This window comes from Puntigrus tetrazona, chromosome 16 (genome assembly GCF_018831695.1).
Source record: "Puntigrus tetrazona isolate hp1 chromosome 16, ASM1883169v1, whole genome shotgun sequence".
Taxonomy (NCBI): Eukaryota; Metazoa; Chordata; class Actinopteri; order Cypriniformes; family Cyprinidae; genus Puntigrus; species Puntigrus tetrazona.
Window position 1 is genome coordinate 221,861 of NC_056714.1, and position 18,932 is coordinate 240,792.

General features: G+C 36.2%; 1 protein-coding gene across 1 annotated transcript; it reads left to right on the forward strand.

Annotated features, from left to right (window-relative positions):
• Positions 1–67: 67 nt before the first annotated feature.
• On the forward strand, positions 68–13,849 carry LOC122361047 (NADH dehydrogenase [ubiquinone] 1 beta subcomplex subunit 9-like). Its single transcript, XM_043261986.1, is given in 5 exon segments — positions 68–192; positions 4,853–5,045; positions 8,498–8,611; positions 13,619–13,676; positions 13,679–13,849. Coding segments are annotated over 5 exon segments (525 nt in total). The 5' UTR covers positions 68–103; the 3' UTR covers positions 13,750–13,849.
• Positions 13,850–18,932: the final 5,083 nt, after the last annotated feature.

Sequence of the window (18,932 nt, forward strand, 5' to 3'; positions counted from 1 at the left end):
ACTTAATACTGATTCACAAATTTAAATCCGTCCGAAACATTGATTCAAAACAAAAGATTCGGAAGTTTCCGAACGTGCAAGCAGAAGTGACTCAGAGGGAAAGATGGCGGCTGCCTACTTGACTCACCATCAGAAGGTCCTGCGACTTTACAAGAAATCACTTAGACACATCGAGTCATGGTGTATTTTCAGGTAAATCCAGTTGCTAAATTATAATAGTAGTTTTATATGGTTGTATGTGCATTTATTGGCAGTGAATCGATCTTGGCCTGTCTTGCTAACTCCTGCATAGCCTATAGCACATACTAAAATGAGCTACTGCTAACGTTACATGTCGTGTCATGGACATTGCGTCTGTGTTAACTGTCATTAAAATACGCTGGGGTGCATTTATTTGGTGGTCATCTTTGATCAGATTTTTCCTGAATTGAATGGGTTAAATTTTGTAATACGGAGTTAGTGTAACGTGCAATGAAGGGAAACCGCAAGAAGCGTAACTAGCTATTGGCAATCGAAAGGTCCAAAAATGCAACCTTGCTTATTAGGAAATCTGAAAAAAAGGTTGGTTATTTAGAAAATCTCATGTTCGTATCATGTTAGGCAACTTCGTATTTTTATTTATATTCACCATATTCTCCAATGCATTGAATGACACTCTGCTCGCGATAGCCAACCATTGCAATAATAGTGTGTGCTACAGCTTGATGTTCCGACCCTCCTCCTCCGTAAGCTACGGTCATACTGTACTTTTTCTCCATTGACTTCTGTTCGTATGCATGTGAAAGAGACTGCCGCAGAAGTTTGGGTTTCCGGTCAAAATTGCACATGCCGCTGCGTTCCTAGGTTTACGTAACTCTGACGTGCGAAATCGCATCAGGTGAATGTCAGTTTGTCCACGGTTAGATTTGTTTTCCTTCTTTTGTCTGGCAAAAATGGAGGTGCTTTCACAGTAGTGTCCTGGCCAAATGGGCAGCAGAACAATCAGTTTCAACAAAGATCACACAACACAATCAAACTAAAATCACTTAAAACAGGTTACATATAACAGTCAACGTTTTTTTGTCAAATAAGTATATTAAAATGATCTAACAATTTAATTTAATTTATTACATAAAAGCCTTCTTACGTAGTTCAAATCGTACAAAAGAAACAGAGTGTAGTAATTTTGTAAAAATGTAGGAAATATTTCTCAACGATTTCCTTGTGTATAAGATGGCAACGATATAAACTAACATACTGCTAGGGATGCTCTGATCTGCATTTTTTGCTTCCGATATCTGAGACTATTGTCTGACACGGAGTACGATCTGGTACTAAAATAAAATTTTGTTAGTGCAGAATTACCTAATACACTGTATGCATCCCTGTGACAGAGCTTTGAATGGGAATTTTTAAACATTGATGTAAAAATCGATGCCCACTCAGTGCCACTTTCCCCTGGGATGGGCAGCAGAGATGCAGCACAGTTGCTGTTTGCCCACCATCTTGCCTGCATTGATGATGTTTATATTGATAAAGGGTCAATTAATTTGAATATTTTAGCATTTTAAATTGTAAATCTTTAACAAATTGAATACATGAATATAACTCAATTGGTTGTGTTATTTCAAAGTCAACTTTTTTATTTAAAAAGCAATGTTACGTTGTCTGTCCTCATAAAAACACATTACACACCCACACACAATGTAAATATTGCACACAGAAAACAAACATGTCCATTTCTAGTTACGGTAATTTATAATCAGTTTAGTGTCAAATGTAATAGACTAACTGGAAATGCATCCTGCCCTTTGTTATTAAGCTGGTTTGAGCCACCTAACAACGGAGTACCATTTGTGATTTATTGGCACTGTAGTTTTAATTTACTTGTTGCAGGCTTGTAGATTCTGCACAAACAATAGTACAACGGCAAGCTCGACAAGTATAAACACCTTGTCTGTTTGCGGAGTTTACAGTCAGCGGAGGGGAGTGTATAAACAAGGCTTTAGTGAAATGATGTATAGCGCGGTGCGCTACAAACACAGTAAGACCTGGCATGACAGTATAGTTAATTTTTCTGACTAACTGAATACTGATACTGACTTTCATCTCACCTGACCACGGATACTAAATTGGGACAGTGCGTTTTTTTTCTCACAGTCTGTCTTTAATTGAACTGCATCTGTCAGAAGTGTCTAAAGCTTTCATGCACATGCTTTAAATTCTTGCATCAGAAAACTTAAAAATGAAGTTTTTTGTTAATCATGACATTTGTTTGGCCATTCATTCAATGAACCACCAGTTGAGAAATACTGGTCTACAGTATCTGCTGCAAAATATCTCCAAATGACATATGTTCTTCTGGCTCGTTCCATGTTGTTAGCTTGAATACTTGAGTACAGAGCATGCCGCAGCCAAGGTGCCAAACCTTAAACTTTTAATTCGGAGGTCAGAGTTCATCAAACTTAAACTTTGGAATGCAGCAGAAGCTTGGGTTTCCAGTCTGTCACTTTCGCATGCGTATGAATGTAAGTCAATGGAGCAAAAGTGCAGTGTGTTCAGACCTTTATATGAGAAAAAATCACATTCAAAAATAAAGCGAGTGAGGCTGTAGTCAAGCGGCGATGATGGAAGTAGACATAGACGTTATAGGAGTGGGATAACTTTCTCTTAGCTTAATTGTTTTTGTAATATGTTAATTATCATGGGCTGTAATAAAAGAAACAAGTAGTCCTTTACTAACTGACTTGGTCGGTGTCACATCATAGCTGTGTGGGCGGAGTTGGTGTTGCCTCATTGGAAACGCAGGGTGTTGACTCAGAATTGTTTAAATAAAAATAAAATAATAAAACTAATTTCTACAGAACAAGATATGTTGAAAAACTGAGTTGTATTGGGTACAGTATCTTTGAGGTGTCGTTCCTGACACTTTTTGTTATTCAATTGAGTCCTCTGGCATTAGACTACAAGCCTAATGTCATTAAATGATGGCTTCTAAAAGTAAACTTTTCCTTGTTTTTGCTTAATTTTAATAAAGGGATTAAGACTAATGTATAAGTCTGTCATAGTTTTTTACTGATATTAAAAAGAATTTTAACATTGATGAATGTTAAATAAGCCTATATATAAAATAGTGTGAAAATATCCCTTATGAAAATTAACCGTGATTATAAAACCACAAAACAAGGTAAACCATGATAAAAGAAAAATTAAATGTTACTACACTAACCATAGTTTAAACATGTTAATTGAACTGTTATAGGCTATAACTGGTAATAAAATGGCCAAAAACACACTATAGCCTACTTTTACTATCAGGACTTTAGAGTGTGACCTAATTTCTCAATGGTGCGACAAAAAATTAAATCTATGGTTGCACAAATGCGATCAGACATTCTAGGGAAATAAAAGTCTCTGTGACTCTGAAAGTCTCCCTGTGGTTAAACACTATTTCACAAATTAGGCACATATCATGGTCTAAACCAGTCAGAGATAGTGGCCCCCATCTCTGGTGGGTTGTGGTCCAGATATTCCTGTAAGTGTGTATATGTTTGAAAATGTGTGTGCTGCAGTCAGAGAGAAGTGAGTAGCCTAGGCTCGTCAGATAGACAGAGTGGATGTTGAGAGAAAATAAAAAGAACGATTGACAACTTTATACACTACATGACATTTAAATCTTGTATAGATTTTTTTCAGAACACTAGGCAACTGTAAATGGTGAAAAAGTCTCTATGAAAAAGTCTTATCATATGCTACACAATTGAGAATCATACTCTACCGTACTTTAAAGTCATTCTGATCACAACAGACTCATGCAAAAACATGAAACTTGTTGCTAGGAGTCGCATGATAAATGTGTTCTTAAAATCGCCTGAAAACATGTTTGATTACCTCAGACTGGATAGGACCAAAGTCTAAAGCTAAACAGTTGGAGTCTGTGACCATACTGCGTTTAGTGAAATGTGTCAGCTTTAATCTGAAGACTTTACTCAACTTTTAAAAAAAAATTTTTAAATCGAGATTTTGCATATAATTATTACCAAACATCAGAATTAGACATTTTGACAATGTGCTGTGATAACGGTAAAGAAAAAACAACGATACGGATGTGGATGCACTTGATTAACCGCTCACAATTCACGCACGTGATTGACGTTGCAAGGCGCCGTTCACACAGAATGCTCTTTTGTGTTGATAAAGATGTGAAGCAGGCAGAGGAATAGAAAAACATGCAAGACAGTGGGAGTTGAATGTCTCTTAACTTGAGCGTTGGGTTTTTAAAATGCTTTTTAATGTATGAGATACTGCAATAGATGCAAGCGCAACAGTCAAATGCACCTGTGTTTAAAGAGGAAACTTTGGAAAAGTGGCGCAATCAAATGAAAGAACCTGTTAGAAACCACTACTGTATGTTTGATATTTAATGTCTGCAAAATGTAAGTTAAATACTAGACTAAAAACAGTTCAAGTTAGCAGGTGCATAATAGCACTACATTATTTCTTTCTTTTCTTTTTTTTTTTTTACTTCTCTGCCAGGCGTGTGCTCTTGTCTGCCCCCATCAGTACTTGTGCTACTGAAAAAAACTATTGTGTGTATGTTTGTGTGTGCGCGCTTATGTGGTGCTTTTGTTTAGTTTTTTTTTCCTTTTATCCAAATGATGAACACCCTGGTGTACCTAAGGCATTTTGTAAGCAATAGTACAAAATAATGCAAGAAGGGCAGTAGAATCTAATATTTTTTCAATACAATACTTTATTTTGTTTCATTGACCTAACAATGATAATAATGAATCATCCAAGATTATATCTGTGTTAGGTTTTGTCTCATTAATCTTAACCATACCATTGACAAGAAGTTAATTGACTATTCCAGGGATAAATACCGCTTCTATGCATGTTTGCTGCGAGCACGCTTTGATGAGAACAAGCATGAGAAGGACATGATGAAGGCCACCATGATGCTGAAGGCAGGTGAGGAGGAATTCTGGGACAATCAGCACCCGCAACCCTACGTGTTCCCAGACTCACCTGGAGGAACATCCTATGAAAGATATGAGTGCTACAAAGTAAGTGACAAAGTCAAATGGATGTTGTTTAGACTTTTAAATCGCATGATATTTGAACGCCCATTCAACTATCTTTGACTCTCACAAAGAGACACCTGTTAGCGCTCCAGAAACTACTCTATTAACCTTATTTCTAAATATCTATTTGCACTTTTAACAATAAGCACTGTCAAAGCACTGAACAGTATCAAATGATTTAAAATGATAAATGCAACACTTTTGTTTTTTCCTCATTTTTATGAGCTGAACTCAAATATCTAAGGCTTCTTCTATGTACAAAAAGACCTATTTCTCCCAAATATTGTTTACAAATGTGTATAAATCTTGTGTTAGTGAGAACATTTTTGCCAAGATAATCATCACCTCACAGGCGTTAGATGCTAGTTAGACAGTGATTATTGCACGTGTGTTCTTTAGGGTGGCCAGAATAAAAGGCCACTCTAAAATGTGCAGTTTTCATTCATTCAGCATACCAGTCAGTATCTGGTGTGACCACCATTTGCCTCACAGAGAGCAATATGGTTGATCAGGTTGTTGATTGTGGACTGTAGAATGATGGTCTCAATGGGTGTGTGAAGTTAGTGTGAAGGATATTGGCAGAAACTGTCATATACACACAGAGTATCCTCATCTTTTTATCTATTAGAGTGCTGTAATTAACATGCAAATAAAACCTGTCATGTCTTGAAAGCTCGAACAAAAGAGGACACCACTCCACTCCACAACATCAGTCTAGTGTTTGAAATACCTTTGTAAGGGTCCCCCTTTTCCTGCAGAACGGAATCCAGAGGCCCTGGTCGAAGGTCAATGCGTGTTCGGTCTTTTCTTTGCGTCTCATTAAAAATCACTAATATTTATTAATCTTTTGTATTTCCAATTATAGTACTGACCTGATACATAATTTTATCTGACTCCAATCTTTCGTGATTTTATTTATATTTATTAAAAGGTAACTGCTGATCCCTCTAGCTGTGATTAAATTTCAGAGACCCAGCAGGAGGGCTGCTGCGTGTCCATACTGTTGTATAGTTAAATCATATCAGCAGATCAGATTAATCTATAGATTTGTATTAAAGCTCTAATCCACTGTGATGTTCACATCTGTGCCCACACTACTGCTGAAAGAGAGCAGTTAGGTCTATACAATAATTAATGGATTTTGCGCTGCACAACGTCTTCACATGAGCGAGTGTGACATCATATACCTCCATTTAAATTCATGTCTCGCATACTTCAGTGCCCTTTAAATAATACGTATGCATTCACTTTGAACTGGAATTATGGCAGAATATCCTGATTTCCACTTTTCAGGGCACTTACGTTTGAATAGAACAAACGTTTGAAGCGATGAGAGAAACATACAAAATGTGTATGTGGGTGCGCGAGGACTGGAATTGAGAACCGCTGCCAGTCTGCAGAATCTGTCGGGCTATGGTCAGTGCAAAGGAGGGCAGGACTAGCAATGTTTTACCCACCTTTTGTGCCCATCACACGCAGTTTAGGCCCTTTGCAGAGAGTAAGTTGTAATTACCTGTTAATGGCGGTTTTGTTTTTATATTTACTTTATAACTTAATTTAACTAAATAAAAAAAAATATTTGACTGCTAAAGTTTTTCCCTCAAAGGTTTTTATAGATATTGCAATATATCAATATTGTGAATTCTTTTAGCCACAGTAACCGGGATGTGAAAAATCTAATATTGTGACATCCCTATACAATTTCTTTTTTTAGAAACTCTAGTAAATTAAATAATATTTTGTTCAGTTGTTTTTAAGAATCATGGTGGGAGACTAGTGATATTTTAAACTAAAATATTGAAAATTTACTATAAATTATAGTTAATATATGAAAAATAATACTTCTTTGTAAAGTAATTTGTGTTCTCAATGCTTTTAGTTTTAGCATTTTGAGTTTGTTCAGTACTCCTATAAATGTAATTTTTTTTGCATCAGTATAGCAAAACAAACTTTTAGTAAAAATTATTTGTTCAGTAGATCACTGACAAGCTATGGAATATCGCAGTTATTATCAAGCGACTTGATATTGCATAGCTTGTAAGTGATCTATGACTGCCGCTCTATTTAAAAGCATGTGTTGGTGATTTACCGCTAATCATGGAACCGACTTTACTGATGAAATGTATCAAAAGTATAAAAAAAAGTATCAGTAGTTTAAATTGTATCTATGCAATTAAGTCGAAGATAATGGGGTTTGAGTTCAAAGATCAAGTCAAAGATAGCGTTATATAAATAAAATAAAAAAAGTGTAAATAAAAAAAATCTGTGCCTGATTTCTCCCAAAGTTTTTTTTTTTTTTTTTCCCTCCTCCATTCTGTCACCAATGGAGTTTGGGTTCCTTGCCGCTGTTGTCTCTGGCTTGATTAGTTGATAGCTTAATGTCCAGCTATTATTAAATCACTTTTTTTTTTTTTTTATATAGCGCTTTTAACAGTACAGATTTTATTAAATGTAGAGACGGTCTGTGTCATCAAATCAATGATAATTGCTAGAATCACTAAATATTAAGTGTCCCTAACTAAACAAGCCAGAGGCGACAGTGGCAAGGAACCAAAACCACAATATCTTCGACTTGATCTTTGAACTCAAACCTCATTATCTTCGACTTGAACTGCTCAGGGGGCCAGTTCTACAGTTCAATTCCAACTACAGCAAAGTCAAGTCAGATTGTGAAAAGGTCTCATCTCATTTCCTTTCGTCTTGTCCTGATGGCTGTCTCGATAACAAGTTTCTGGTGACAATCAGGGCTGTAGACGCCATTTCTAGGTGATGATCCACCATCTTATTTGGATACGGACTGGATCCGGATGGCTACGGTGACCTCGGAATAAAAAGAAATCGACTAATATTAGCATAGATGCCATTCTTCTTATGATGTAACAAGTACACTCGTGTTTTATGGGAAGTGTTCCAGCTTCCAGCCAGATCTAATTAATTCAGTTTAACAATAATTAAACAGATTTGAATATTAGAAGCATATTATTGTTCCTGCAGTCAATATTTTAGGTATTAAATGACCAGAGTTTTGAGAACGCAGCAAACGTGGGGGACTATAATGCAGTAAGAGCTCACTCAAGTACAGAGGTGCTAAACCATTCAGGGCTTTGTGAGTAATCTGTATTTAAAATCTGTATAATGATTTATACTGCCAATTATAGTTGTTAGAAAGTGTTAAATTTGGAATAAAAATCTGTATCAGCAGGTCACACACACAGACAAAATCATAATCCATTGCAATCAGTGAATTCTTCTTTATTTTCTTTTTTTCTTTCTTTTTTTTTTGGCAGTTTAGGCATTATTTGGACCAAATTTGTTGACAACCAGTTGGGTGGAGCTAATGAACCTAATTAAAGAAAAGTAAAAAAAAAAATTCTGTACGATTTGTAATGTTTTAGTTATTAATTGATTTTACACTCACATTTCTGCTTTTCTAGATTCCTGAATGGTGTCTGGATCACTGGCATCCCTCAGAGAAAGCCATGTACCCTGATTACTTTGCTAAGAGGGAGCAGTGGAAAAAGCTGCGGGTTCAGAGCTGGGAAAAAGAGGTATGCATGATCATGTCTGAACGAGACCTTGTTGAAGAGGAGCTTCCATCACACTCATGAGAGGTTAAATGACCTAAATCACCTAATTTGTCCTTGATGAAGTACAACAGAAATCTGTTTGTATGTCCTTTAACTCGCCTTGAAATCAACGTGCACACCTGTTGCACTTAACACTCTAGGCCTGAATACAACATTATAATGCAACTGTAATGGAAAAAAGCAGTCATGTTCTGAGATTTATAATTTAGGCAATGGACAGTGATTCTTGATTCAGCTGTGCTGCACATATCAGAAAATTATTATAGGCACAGTTATGGTTAAGGGGGGATCTGAAACAACAGCAGGTAGGAAATTTGCTCAAGAAAAAATGCTCTTTGGTCGGATGGCAGCAGTGGAAACATGGCATGGTCCACTGTAGAAGCTTTTTCTACAGCTAGCGGCTTCTTAGTCAGGTTTCTGTGAAAGATATTCATTATTGCTGAAGGAGAAGGCATCTGACTCCCATTCGAAACGGGCACTTATATAGTCGACAGCTCCGCCTATTTGTGCTAGACTATTTTAGTTGCTTTCTAAAATATAATTTAAAAGTGCAGTGAGATGGTGCTTACACTGAACGGCGCAGATTGCACGGACTTTAAATTAAGGAGTATAACACATTTTTTGTTTCTTTTACATTTTATTTTGATAATGACAGGTTATGAAATATGTTGCATGTGCTTGAGGTGCCTGTGTGATCACTGCAATTTATTTTTATCTTCTATGAGAGCAAATGCAAAATAAAGAAAACAACAAGCAGTATGCCGCTTAATTTGCCATAATATCCTTTTTATGAACTTAAAAGAAAAATGGGCTGATGGACAAGCTCTTGTTTTGCAATTTTTTAAATATTTAGAAATATATGTTGTTTACAGTCCTACATATTTCGTTTTATTCAGTTTTCTCTGTTCAAAAACTGTTGTGATTTGTATTTGTGATTGTGGTTTTTGAAACAATGTAACTTGCTTGTCATCCAAAACAGCCAGAACACACAGCAGATTATTATCATCATGGATCCTCTCACCATACAACTAGTGAGTCCTGTATATCTAGTGAATCTAATCCGATTATACCAACTGTAGGAACATGACGAAACTGATGGACACACTAAATGATGGCAAAAACAGGGAGTAAGATGTTAATGAAAGTGGGTGAGGAATCCCCAAATGTGATTGAGCATGTATCAGATGGGCCAGCAGCTACGAACGTCGCTACTGAAAGGTGCGCTAGCTCTAGCAGACAGTGCCATTTAGTTTTGCGCGAAACCGAGGCAAGGTCTTTGATAACTGGTTACTCTATTTTTAGAAAGATCATTAACAGAACATTGAAATCGAATCATCATCCACATGGGGAAAAATTATATTTGGAAAGAGCAGTCAGAACTTGAAGTTCAGTTGTTCATCAGTGATGCGCGGGTCAGGTTTTTTTTTTTTCAACCCATGAGTCCCATTTTTATGAAATAATTTTGCCTGCCTCGCACTACTGTATATTTTCGCACCCCACCCTGCCTTCATTAAATAAAGCCGCTTTTCCACTATTGGGCCAAACTGCTCTAAGAACTGTCAGGTACGCTTTCAGTTATGTTACCACGGCAACAACTGATGCATTTGAATTGAATCCGTTATCAGCCCGTAGTGGAAAATGAAACGGTAACTGTACTGGCCGTCCTCGAATCAGCATGGAATGGAACAGTTCTTCCATTATTTCTGGGAACCAGTCTAGCAGCCAGACCTTTTTCTTTTTCATTTTCGATTTCTCAGTTTCTCCCGCACCTTGTCTTCCATCGCCACGCTTATTTCTCAGTTTATGTTGTTGTGGCTGGCTGATGGTGGAGCTTTTGTGGCTTGTCACGATACACCAAAGATTTGGGGACATCACACAAGTTCCATTGCTACTTAGGCCTTCATTTTGCAACCTTATAAAAGAACCTAATATTAAAATAGATATTCCCAAATATTAAGTTATACAGAATTGCATGCAACATACATTTTTTTTTTTTTTATTGTTTTTGATGACTCACCCCAACCTGCCACGTGAATAAAGTGACAATTTCTTGACCTGCGAGGTCTGTGGTTTATGAGCCAACCTGCTCATGAGCCAACCTGGACCACTCACAGCAAGACCAACTCACTAACATGTTTTCATGGTTGCTTGGGATGAACACATGGATACTGCAGCATAAAAGGTGTCAATTTTATTGACAACTTTAATCTTTCCTAGGGATATAGACAGCTGTTTAAGCTGGATGGTCTCCACCCAAACAAACTTGGTGCAAGAGTGCTAAAGGACAATATCTGCTTCCATTATCCATCAGTTGTATGTGCCAGTTTGTTTCAACCTGAATAGCAAACACACACCTGGACAGAGTGACAAGTAGTCATGATGTGGTTGGACACATCTCGCAGGGGCACAGATAACGCCACAGAGCCACAAGAACTGCTTATGGACATCATGACTGAGCCCTGCCCATAAAATTCAGATACTCTGACGATTACAACAACTCAAAGACTGAAAAAAAAAACCTTGAATTCCACAAATCAAAATGCATTGAATTGTATTTTCAGGGCTTGCATTTGTGTGCGCTGCATTTTAACATGGTTGTATTTTTAAGTAGTGAATATTTAAATCGTAAACATTTTTACAAACTTCTTCATTGTTCAAAATTCAGTAATCAATATTCACCTCACAAAGTCCATTCCCAAAATTTTCGGTTTGTTTATTAATTACACCAATGATAATCGTCAGTTAATTTTATTTCACTTGATACATTTGTTTCCGAGAATTCAGTGGTTCAAATTCGACAGATCGCTAAGCAGCAGAAAAAGCAATGGAGTACAGATCAAAGATGGGCATCTGCTGTTAGTAGTTTTGCCAGCAGGTGGTGCTAGCTCAGCACTGCTTGCTTAACCCGAAAAGGTGCTTTGGTAATTTATTAGTATGAGATGGAGAACATTTTTGTTTTGTATTAAATATGAGGGCTTTTTTTTTTTTCATGACCATCGACCTGTGGCAGACAGTGAGCTGATGAATTTGGCCCTCTCAAATCATCACAACTTGCCTAAAATAAAATCTACATACTAAAATAGTTCAAGCATATAACAATAAATGTTAAACCTGTTCTATAATAACAAATCTGCTATATGATGGTATATCCAAGTTTGTGCAGAGGTTTGTCTCTGCAGGACATAGAGGCACCAGCATAATCACTTGCATTAAGCTGAAGGTTTTGAAATGGCTATCAAACATCATTGAATATTTTTGTGTAGATCTTAAAAGAGCTGTGCATGCACGATGACCAAAGAATATTACAGAACTAGAAGCCTTTTGCAAGGAAGAATGGGAGAAAATCCCATGCACAAGAATTGAAAGACTTTTAGCTGGCTATAAGCATTTGCAGGCTGTGATATCTTCCTGAGGAGGTGTTACTAAGTACTGATTATGTAGGGTGCCCAAACTTTTACACCGTGCCACAAGAATGTTTTTATTTATTTTTTTATCTTTGTTCAATTTGATATAAAAGTAACTATGCACCAATGTTTGCTGAAAATATTGTGCATTTTTTCGATTTCCAAGAGAGACTGTGTTAACATGTTTTCATTTAAAAAATCACCAAAATCTGTTATCAAGGGATACCTAAACTTTTGCATAATGCAACAAATGCAGCAATCGCTCTACTTGCATGTTTGTTTTTTTTCGTAAGGTTTCTCACGTCTCACTTCATACATGTTTAGGCTACTGAATATTAGCAATGAAACATGTACCATGTTGATTTGTACAAAGGTTTAGTACATTTCTGCATACTCTTGAGCCACTCAAAATTACTGCAAGAAAAATTCATTTACGACGACAGCCCTAGATGCCGTATGAGTGAAGTGACGATAGGGAACATAATTGAGTGCAGTTGCAGTGTAGATTTAGTTTGAAAATAACAATAGCCTATGTTTTCAGCAGTTATTTTAGTTATGGATTGCTGTATTTCTCGTACAGATTGATTTGAAATACAGATTAAGTAGAATTTTTTTAAATGCATTATCGAGAGAGTGATTGCATGTAAATAAGTGATGTGCCTTTTGATGTTTAAATCATATGCTTTAACCTGAAAATATTGTCTAGAAGGACCAACAAATTCCTTGTATGGATTTCCTTTTTCTGTCATATCCTTCACATTCTTTCTGATTTGAGTAAGCCCTTTCTATCAAGCGAGCTAAATATTTTTTTAACATATGAATTCTTGTTAAATATGCAATTATATGACGAGTCGTTGGAATGAATTGTACGCTTGGAATGTATTTAATCTAGCAAAAATGAATGCTAAAGCTTGGAACTCATTTAAGACAAACAAATTGCTGCACCTGGACAATGCACCACACATCATCTTTAGCTGAGGCTGACAAAATTACATAAACCCACCCCCCATTTATAAATTCAAATGTATTTATACCTTACAGATAGCATTGGTATAAAACAAATAAGGCGATTTACATGCGTTTAAAGTTTAGCTAACACTTTATCGAACTACTGCTTTTTGTCTTCATGAGTCTCCCACTGCTCTGCCAACACACTGCAGGAGAAAATAGTAGTTAGCAAAGTTGTATTGGGAAAACAAGCAAGTAAAAGAGACTAAGATATTATTATGGAAACCATAAATACCAAAAAAACAAAAATAAATACCATAGTGGTTTTTAGGCTTTCACAGAACCAAGGTTTTGAGTTCTGACATCTGTAGCAGGGTAAATATCAAGAAATCTTCATCCATTTCATGACTTTTACAATGCTTTAATATAATTGCACTGAAAGGATGTGTAATGTTTATTAGTACATTACATTTTAAGTACTACTCATTGGCAGCAGCTTCATCAGAAAACAATTAAGTCAGATTTAAGCCAGTAAATGGGCACTGGGTAATCAGGCAAATTTTTGAAAGATAAAATAAATCTTAATGTTCTAAAATGAACTCTTTTCTTTTTGAAGGTCCAGCAGCTGCAAGCCGAAACCCCTGCTGATGGCCCTAAATCTGAGGTCCTGCCTCCGCCCGCAAAGAAGGAGACCTCCCACCCCTATGGTGGCAGTTTGTCACTCGTCCCAGAGAGCGTCCCATGTAAGGATGTGTTCTGAAGATAATTTAGAACAGGTGTTTGAAACAGCCCTGAGATTGTCAAACACATTTTGTCTTTAATCCTAATTAAAGTATTATGCAAATAACTTCCCTTGTATTGTTTTTTTTTTTGTTTTGTTTTGTTTTTTTAATCTAGTTCTAATATGAATGGTGTTGATAATAGGTCCTTAATGCAATTTGCTAGAAATCACATTGTTCAAGCTGATTGGCCTCTAATCCTTCTGCAGCCAACAAGCTTGCTTGCTTGCTCACCATAGTAAGTGGTAAACTGTTCATGTGGCACGCCATCAGAGTTCCTCTAAACATCCATTCCTTATACCGCTGACATTTTTACTTAAGATGTAGATCTCATTACTCCAATTCATAAAATATTCTGCTTGGTCTGCATTATTAATTTATATTAATCAAACATACAACATATACAACGTGGACAAAATTGTTGGTACCCTTTGGTCAATGAAAGAAAACTCACAATGGTAGATAACCCTAATCTGAAAGTAATAATAAATAAAATTCTATAAATGTTAACCAATTTAAGTAGACATGGTTATTCAACCATCTTCAGAATTATTAAAAAAATAAACTCATGAAACAGAGACAAAAATGATGGTAAAGTAATCAATATTTTGTTAACCTTTTGAGGCAATCACTGCAATCAAACGCTTCCTGTAAGTCAATGAGACTTTTCAAGATTTTCTCCTCATGAGCAAACAGTTGTGTCGGCTTTGAATGCCTTTCTGCACAGCTCCTTCCAAAATGCTCTAGGATTCTAGGGCTCTGAAGGCCATTTTACAATAGTCCAATTTTTTCCTCTCTTAGCCATTCTTGGTGTTTTTAGCGGTGTGTTTTGGGTCATTGTCCTGTTGCAAGACCTATGAGCGACTGAGACCAAGCTTTCTGACACTGGCTAGTACATTTCTCTCTAGAATTCCTTTGATAGTCTTGAGCATTGTACTCCTGCACAGAGAATAACGCAGCAAAGCAGAGAACATAACAGAGCCTCCTCCATGTTTCACAGTAGGGACAGTGTTCTTTTCTTGATATGCTTCATTTTTTCGTCTGTGAACATACAGCTGATGTGCCTTGGCAAAACTTCGATTTTTGTCTCATCTGTCCACAGGACATTCTCCCAGAAGCTTTGTGGCTTGTCAACATGTAGTTTGGCATATTCCAGTCTTGCTTTTTTATGATTTTGTCAACAATGGTGTCCTCCTTGGTGCTCCCATGTAGTCCATTGGCTCAAACAACGACGGATGGTGCGATCTGACACTGATGTTCCTTGAGCATGAAGTTGAACTAGAAGTCTTTCTATCACCAGATTATCCGAGATTTGTCATCACACAGCCCAGGATATTCTACAGTCCCATGGATCTTAAACTTTGAATAATATGTGCAACTGTAGTCACAGGAACATCTAGTTGCTTGGAGATGGTCTTATAGCCTTTACCTTTAACATGCTTGTCTATAATTTTCTTTCTGATCTCTTGAGACAACTCTTTCCTTTGCTTCCTCTGTCCATGTCGAAAGTGTGGTACACACCATATCACCAAACAACACAGTGATTACCTGGAGCCATATATATAGGCCCAATGGCTGATTAGTAGACACCTGTGATGCTAATTAGTGGACACACCTTGAATTAACATGTCCCTTTGGTCACATTATTTTCAGTGTTTTCTAGGGGTACCATCATTTTTGTCCATGCCTGTTTAGTGAGTTTATAAATATTCTGTGAAGCATGGTTAGAAAACAAGTCTGACTTTCAGTTAAGATTTATAGAATTTTTTATTTATTATTACTTTTGTCAGATTAAAGTTATTTCTGTGACCATTGTGAGTTTTTCTTTCATTGACCAAAATGGTACCAACAATTTTGTCCAGTCTGTATTATATTACATATATATATATATATATCATTATATATATATATATATATATATATATATATATTAGTTAAGGAAAACAAAAGTTTTCCTAATTTTGTAAGTTTGCCTTGTTTATTTGTGATGTATTTACATTGTGATGTGTTACTGATTTATCAAGAAGAAGAGACCACACAGAATATTCTATTCTTTTTATTTGATAAGAGATACACAGTACACATGGTATTGTATTCACTTTATTGAATAGTAGAAAGACCACCATAGCACATTAAAAAGTTTTATGCGCATTAGGTATGATACTGAGCTAGTTAAAGAACCAGAGATCAATCACACTCAGTCATTGGAAGAATAGGAATTTCCGAGTGCTGACGATGCAGAGAGGAGGACATCTTAGAAAGATCTTTCAGAGAGAAGCAGACTGATAAGATGACTGTGTTTTTATAGTGAGCTTCTTGAAAGGGAGGTCTCCAGCAGTACAGGACTTTCCCAAAAAGTGTCGACTTGAACCTGTAGTCTATATAGGAGGGTTGCACTTAGAAGTGAGCCAGAAGATAAAGCTGCACCTCAGCGACACACTTCTCCGATGCCAGACAGCCTACGACCACGACGCTGGCAGGTTATACAATTAAAGAACTTTGTTTTTATTTCTATTTTATATTAGTATTTTATTTGTAATGTATTTAACCTATATATAATAAAACTATATCTTATTATAACATACGCTCACCTGCCAAAAGACTCGAGATCTGAGCAGAACAGACCACGAAGAAGTCTTCTGTGACCTGTCTTGTGAGTGTGATTAAATGCTTATGAGAGATAGGACAGAGTTACTTTACCTAATGGAGGATAAACAAAATAAGGGAAGGTGCAGGAGACTCGATATATATATATATATATATATATATTTATATAACCTGAGTTATTGTATATGCAAATTAAGGCCTGAAATAAGAACATAGCTGGAGATTTGAGCACCACTAAATAACACTGTGAGTTTGTCTTTACTCTAACTTGCATGTTAGATCTGATTCACTTCATAGTAACAATCCTGTGAGATCCTTCATCCTTGGAGTGAGAGCACAGGTCGGCCGATCTGGTTTCATCTGGCTTCAGCTAACCTTTTCACCATGTTTCTGTTTTCTTGCTCATTAATGTCATGGTCAGTAGGCAGTGCTCAGGTGCTCACCACTGGAGGTGGTGACTGAGCGTCACAATTTTATGGAAGTCACAACAATTTCATAGCCCATCCTCTCAGCATACAGTGTTGCAAGTTACAATGTTACTGATCTGAGTTTAAATACTTGAACACAAAACTTCTATGAAGAAAGCTGTTTTAGCAAGTGTTAAGTTCAAACTAGAAAAACTACTTTTACACGACTTTTCACCCCATAAATAATGAAGTACTAGTACGTACAGTACTAGTTTGTTAGTTGTCTTATAATCCATTAAATTGTATAAAACAAAATGGCAGCAGCTGTGTTCACAATACAAGGATGATAGAATTAAGAAATTGTACACATAATTTAATTGAGATTTAATATTTTATTATTACACCAGAAAAACAGTTCCTAGCAAGTGTATAGAACCAACTTTAGTTACCAGGATGAGTCTGTTAGCTTTGTTGTTAGTAGGGAATAACATATGTCCCTTTGAATGTCTCAAATCAACTTAAACTTTATTTATAAAGCACTTTCAACAACACAACTGGAACATACAGAGACTAAATGAAAAATAATAAATTAGAAAAAAAACATAAATAACATACAGCTAAAAAGCATTGTCAAAGTCAAATAAATAAAAAAAATTGAGAAAATACTTAGAGAAGATCTAATAAACAGAGGAAGGGCATTCAAAGCCTTCACATTTTAGACGAGATTGCAGAACCATTAAGAGTTCCGCGATTTAAATAAATACTAATTATACTAATTGATAGACCATGCACAGCTTTAAAAACATACAACTTGGTAACCAATACAGTTTGATTAACATGGGTGTAATGTGCTCTCTCCCCTTAATACCTGTTAAAAGTCTGGCAGCTGAGTTCTGAACAAGCTGCAAGCGAGAGAGAGTTGATTTAAACCTAGATACCACACATTACATTAGTAATACAAAAATGATACAAAAGCATGGATAACCTTTTCCATATCTTCAAAAGAGAGAATGGACTTCAACGTATTGATCACAGGTTCAAAAAGCTATTTTAACAACTGCATTAACTTGTGAGTCAAATTTAAGTTCAGATTTAAAGATGACACAGAGGCTTTTTCACAGTGCAGTTTCTTCCCACAAAATTGCGCCATGCAGCCAAAGACATCATTAACATTACCCTTCTTACCACATAAAATCATCTCTGTCCTGTGTTGAAAATTGTTTGCCAGTAGCAGTAAATAGGATACAGCTTAATGTCAAAAATGATTTATGACCTATAATTTATGGTTTTATGACAGTAATAATAATACTATATGTTCACCCTTTGATCTAAAAATAGACATATCCGGGAGTAAAAATTCCAGGTGTTTGTACAGGTGTTGTGTCTGGTTGTAAAACCATAAATGTGCTGTAAAGGTTTTTATAAATTTATGAAACTAGCGCACAAGATCGCCTCTGTGGGACCGCAATAGGTGCATCTGTGTGAACTGCTTGACAGCTGCGGATGGACAGCCCCGCCCCCACAGCGCCCGAGAGCTCTCTGTATGGGCAAAGATGAGAACATAACGTAATAAGTACGCGTGAGTACCACATACAAATAATATGGTGGCTAAATGAAATCGTTTTAACAATGCAGTAATCAAGGTTTTATATAACGGAAGCTAAATTAATGAAATTGTAAACAATAAAGAAATCAATAAAATCGTTGTAATTAACTGAGCCGATCAACTTACCGGTATGTGAACAAAACAAAATGTATCAGCAACCACTGTTAAAACAAGATACACGTCCAAATCCCTGTGCTGTAGTTTAAAAAGATATATAAATGTGCGCAAGTAAGTAAAGTTAGACAAAGAAAAAAGAAGGATCGCCTAATCCCAGACGCAGCTATACCAGCCGATTCCAAATGAACTAACCACCGGTCCCGAAAGCCCTCCTACACCCTCGCCTTTGCAAGCCATGTGTAATCAATTACAATGTACAGTGTGTTCTCCATTTCTGTTATTGTTAGATGTAATGCAAACACATTTGATAACTATGATGCTCTGTACTTTTTGTACAAACATAATCTTTACATATCTTTAAGCAATATCTATGCGTAAAATGAATTGACTAAATAAGTATTAGGCTACTAAATG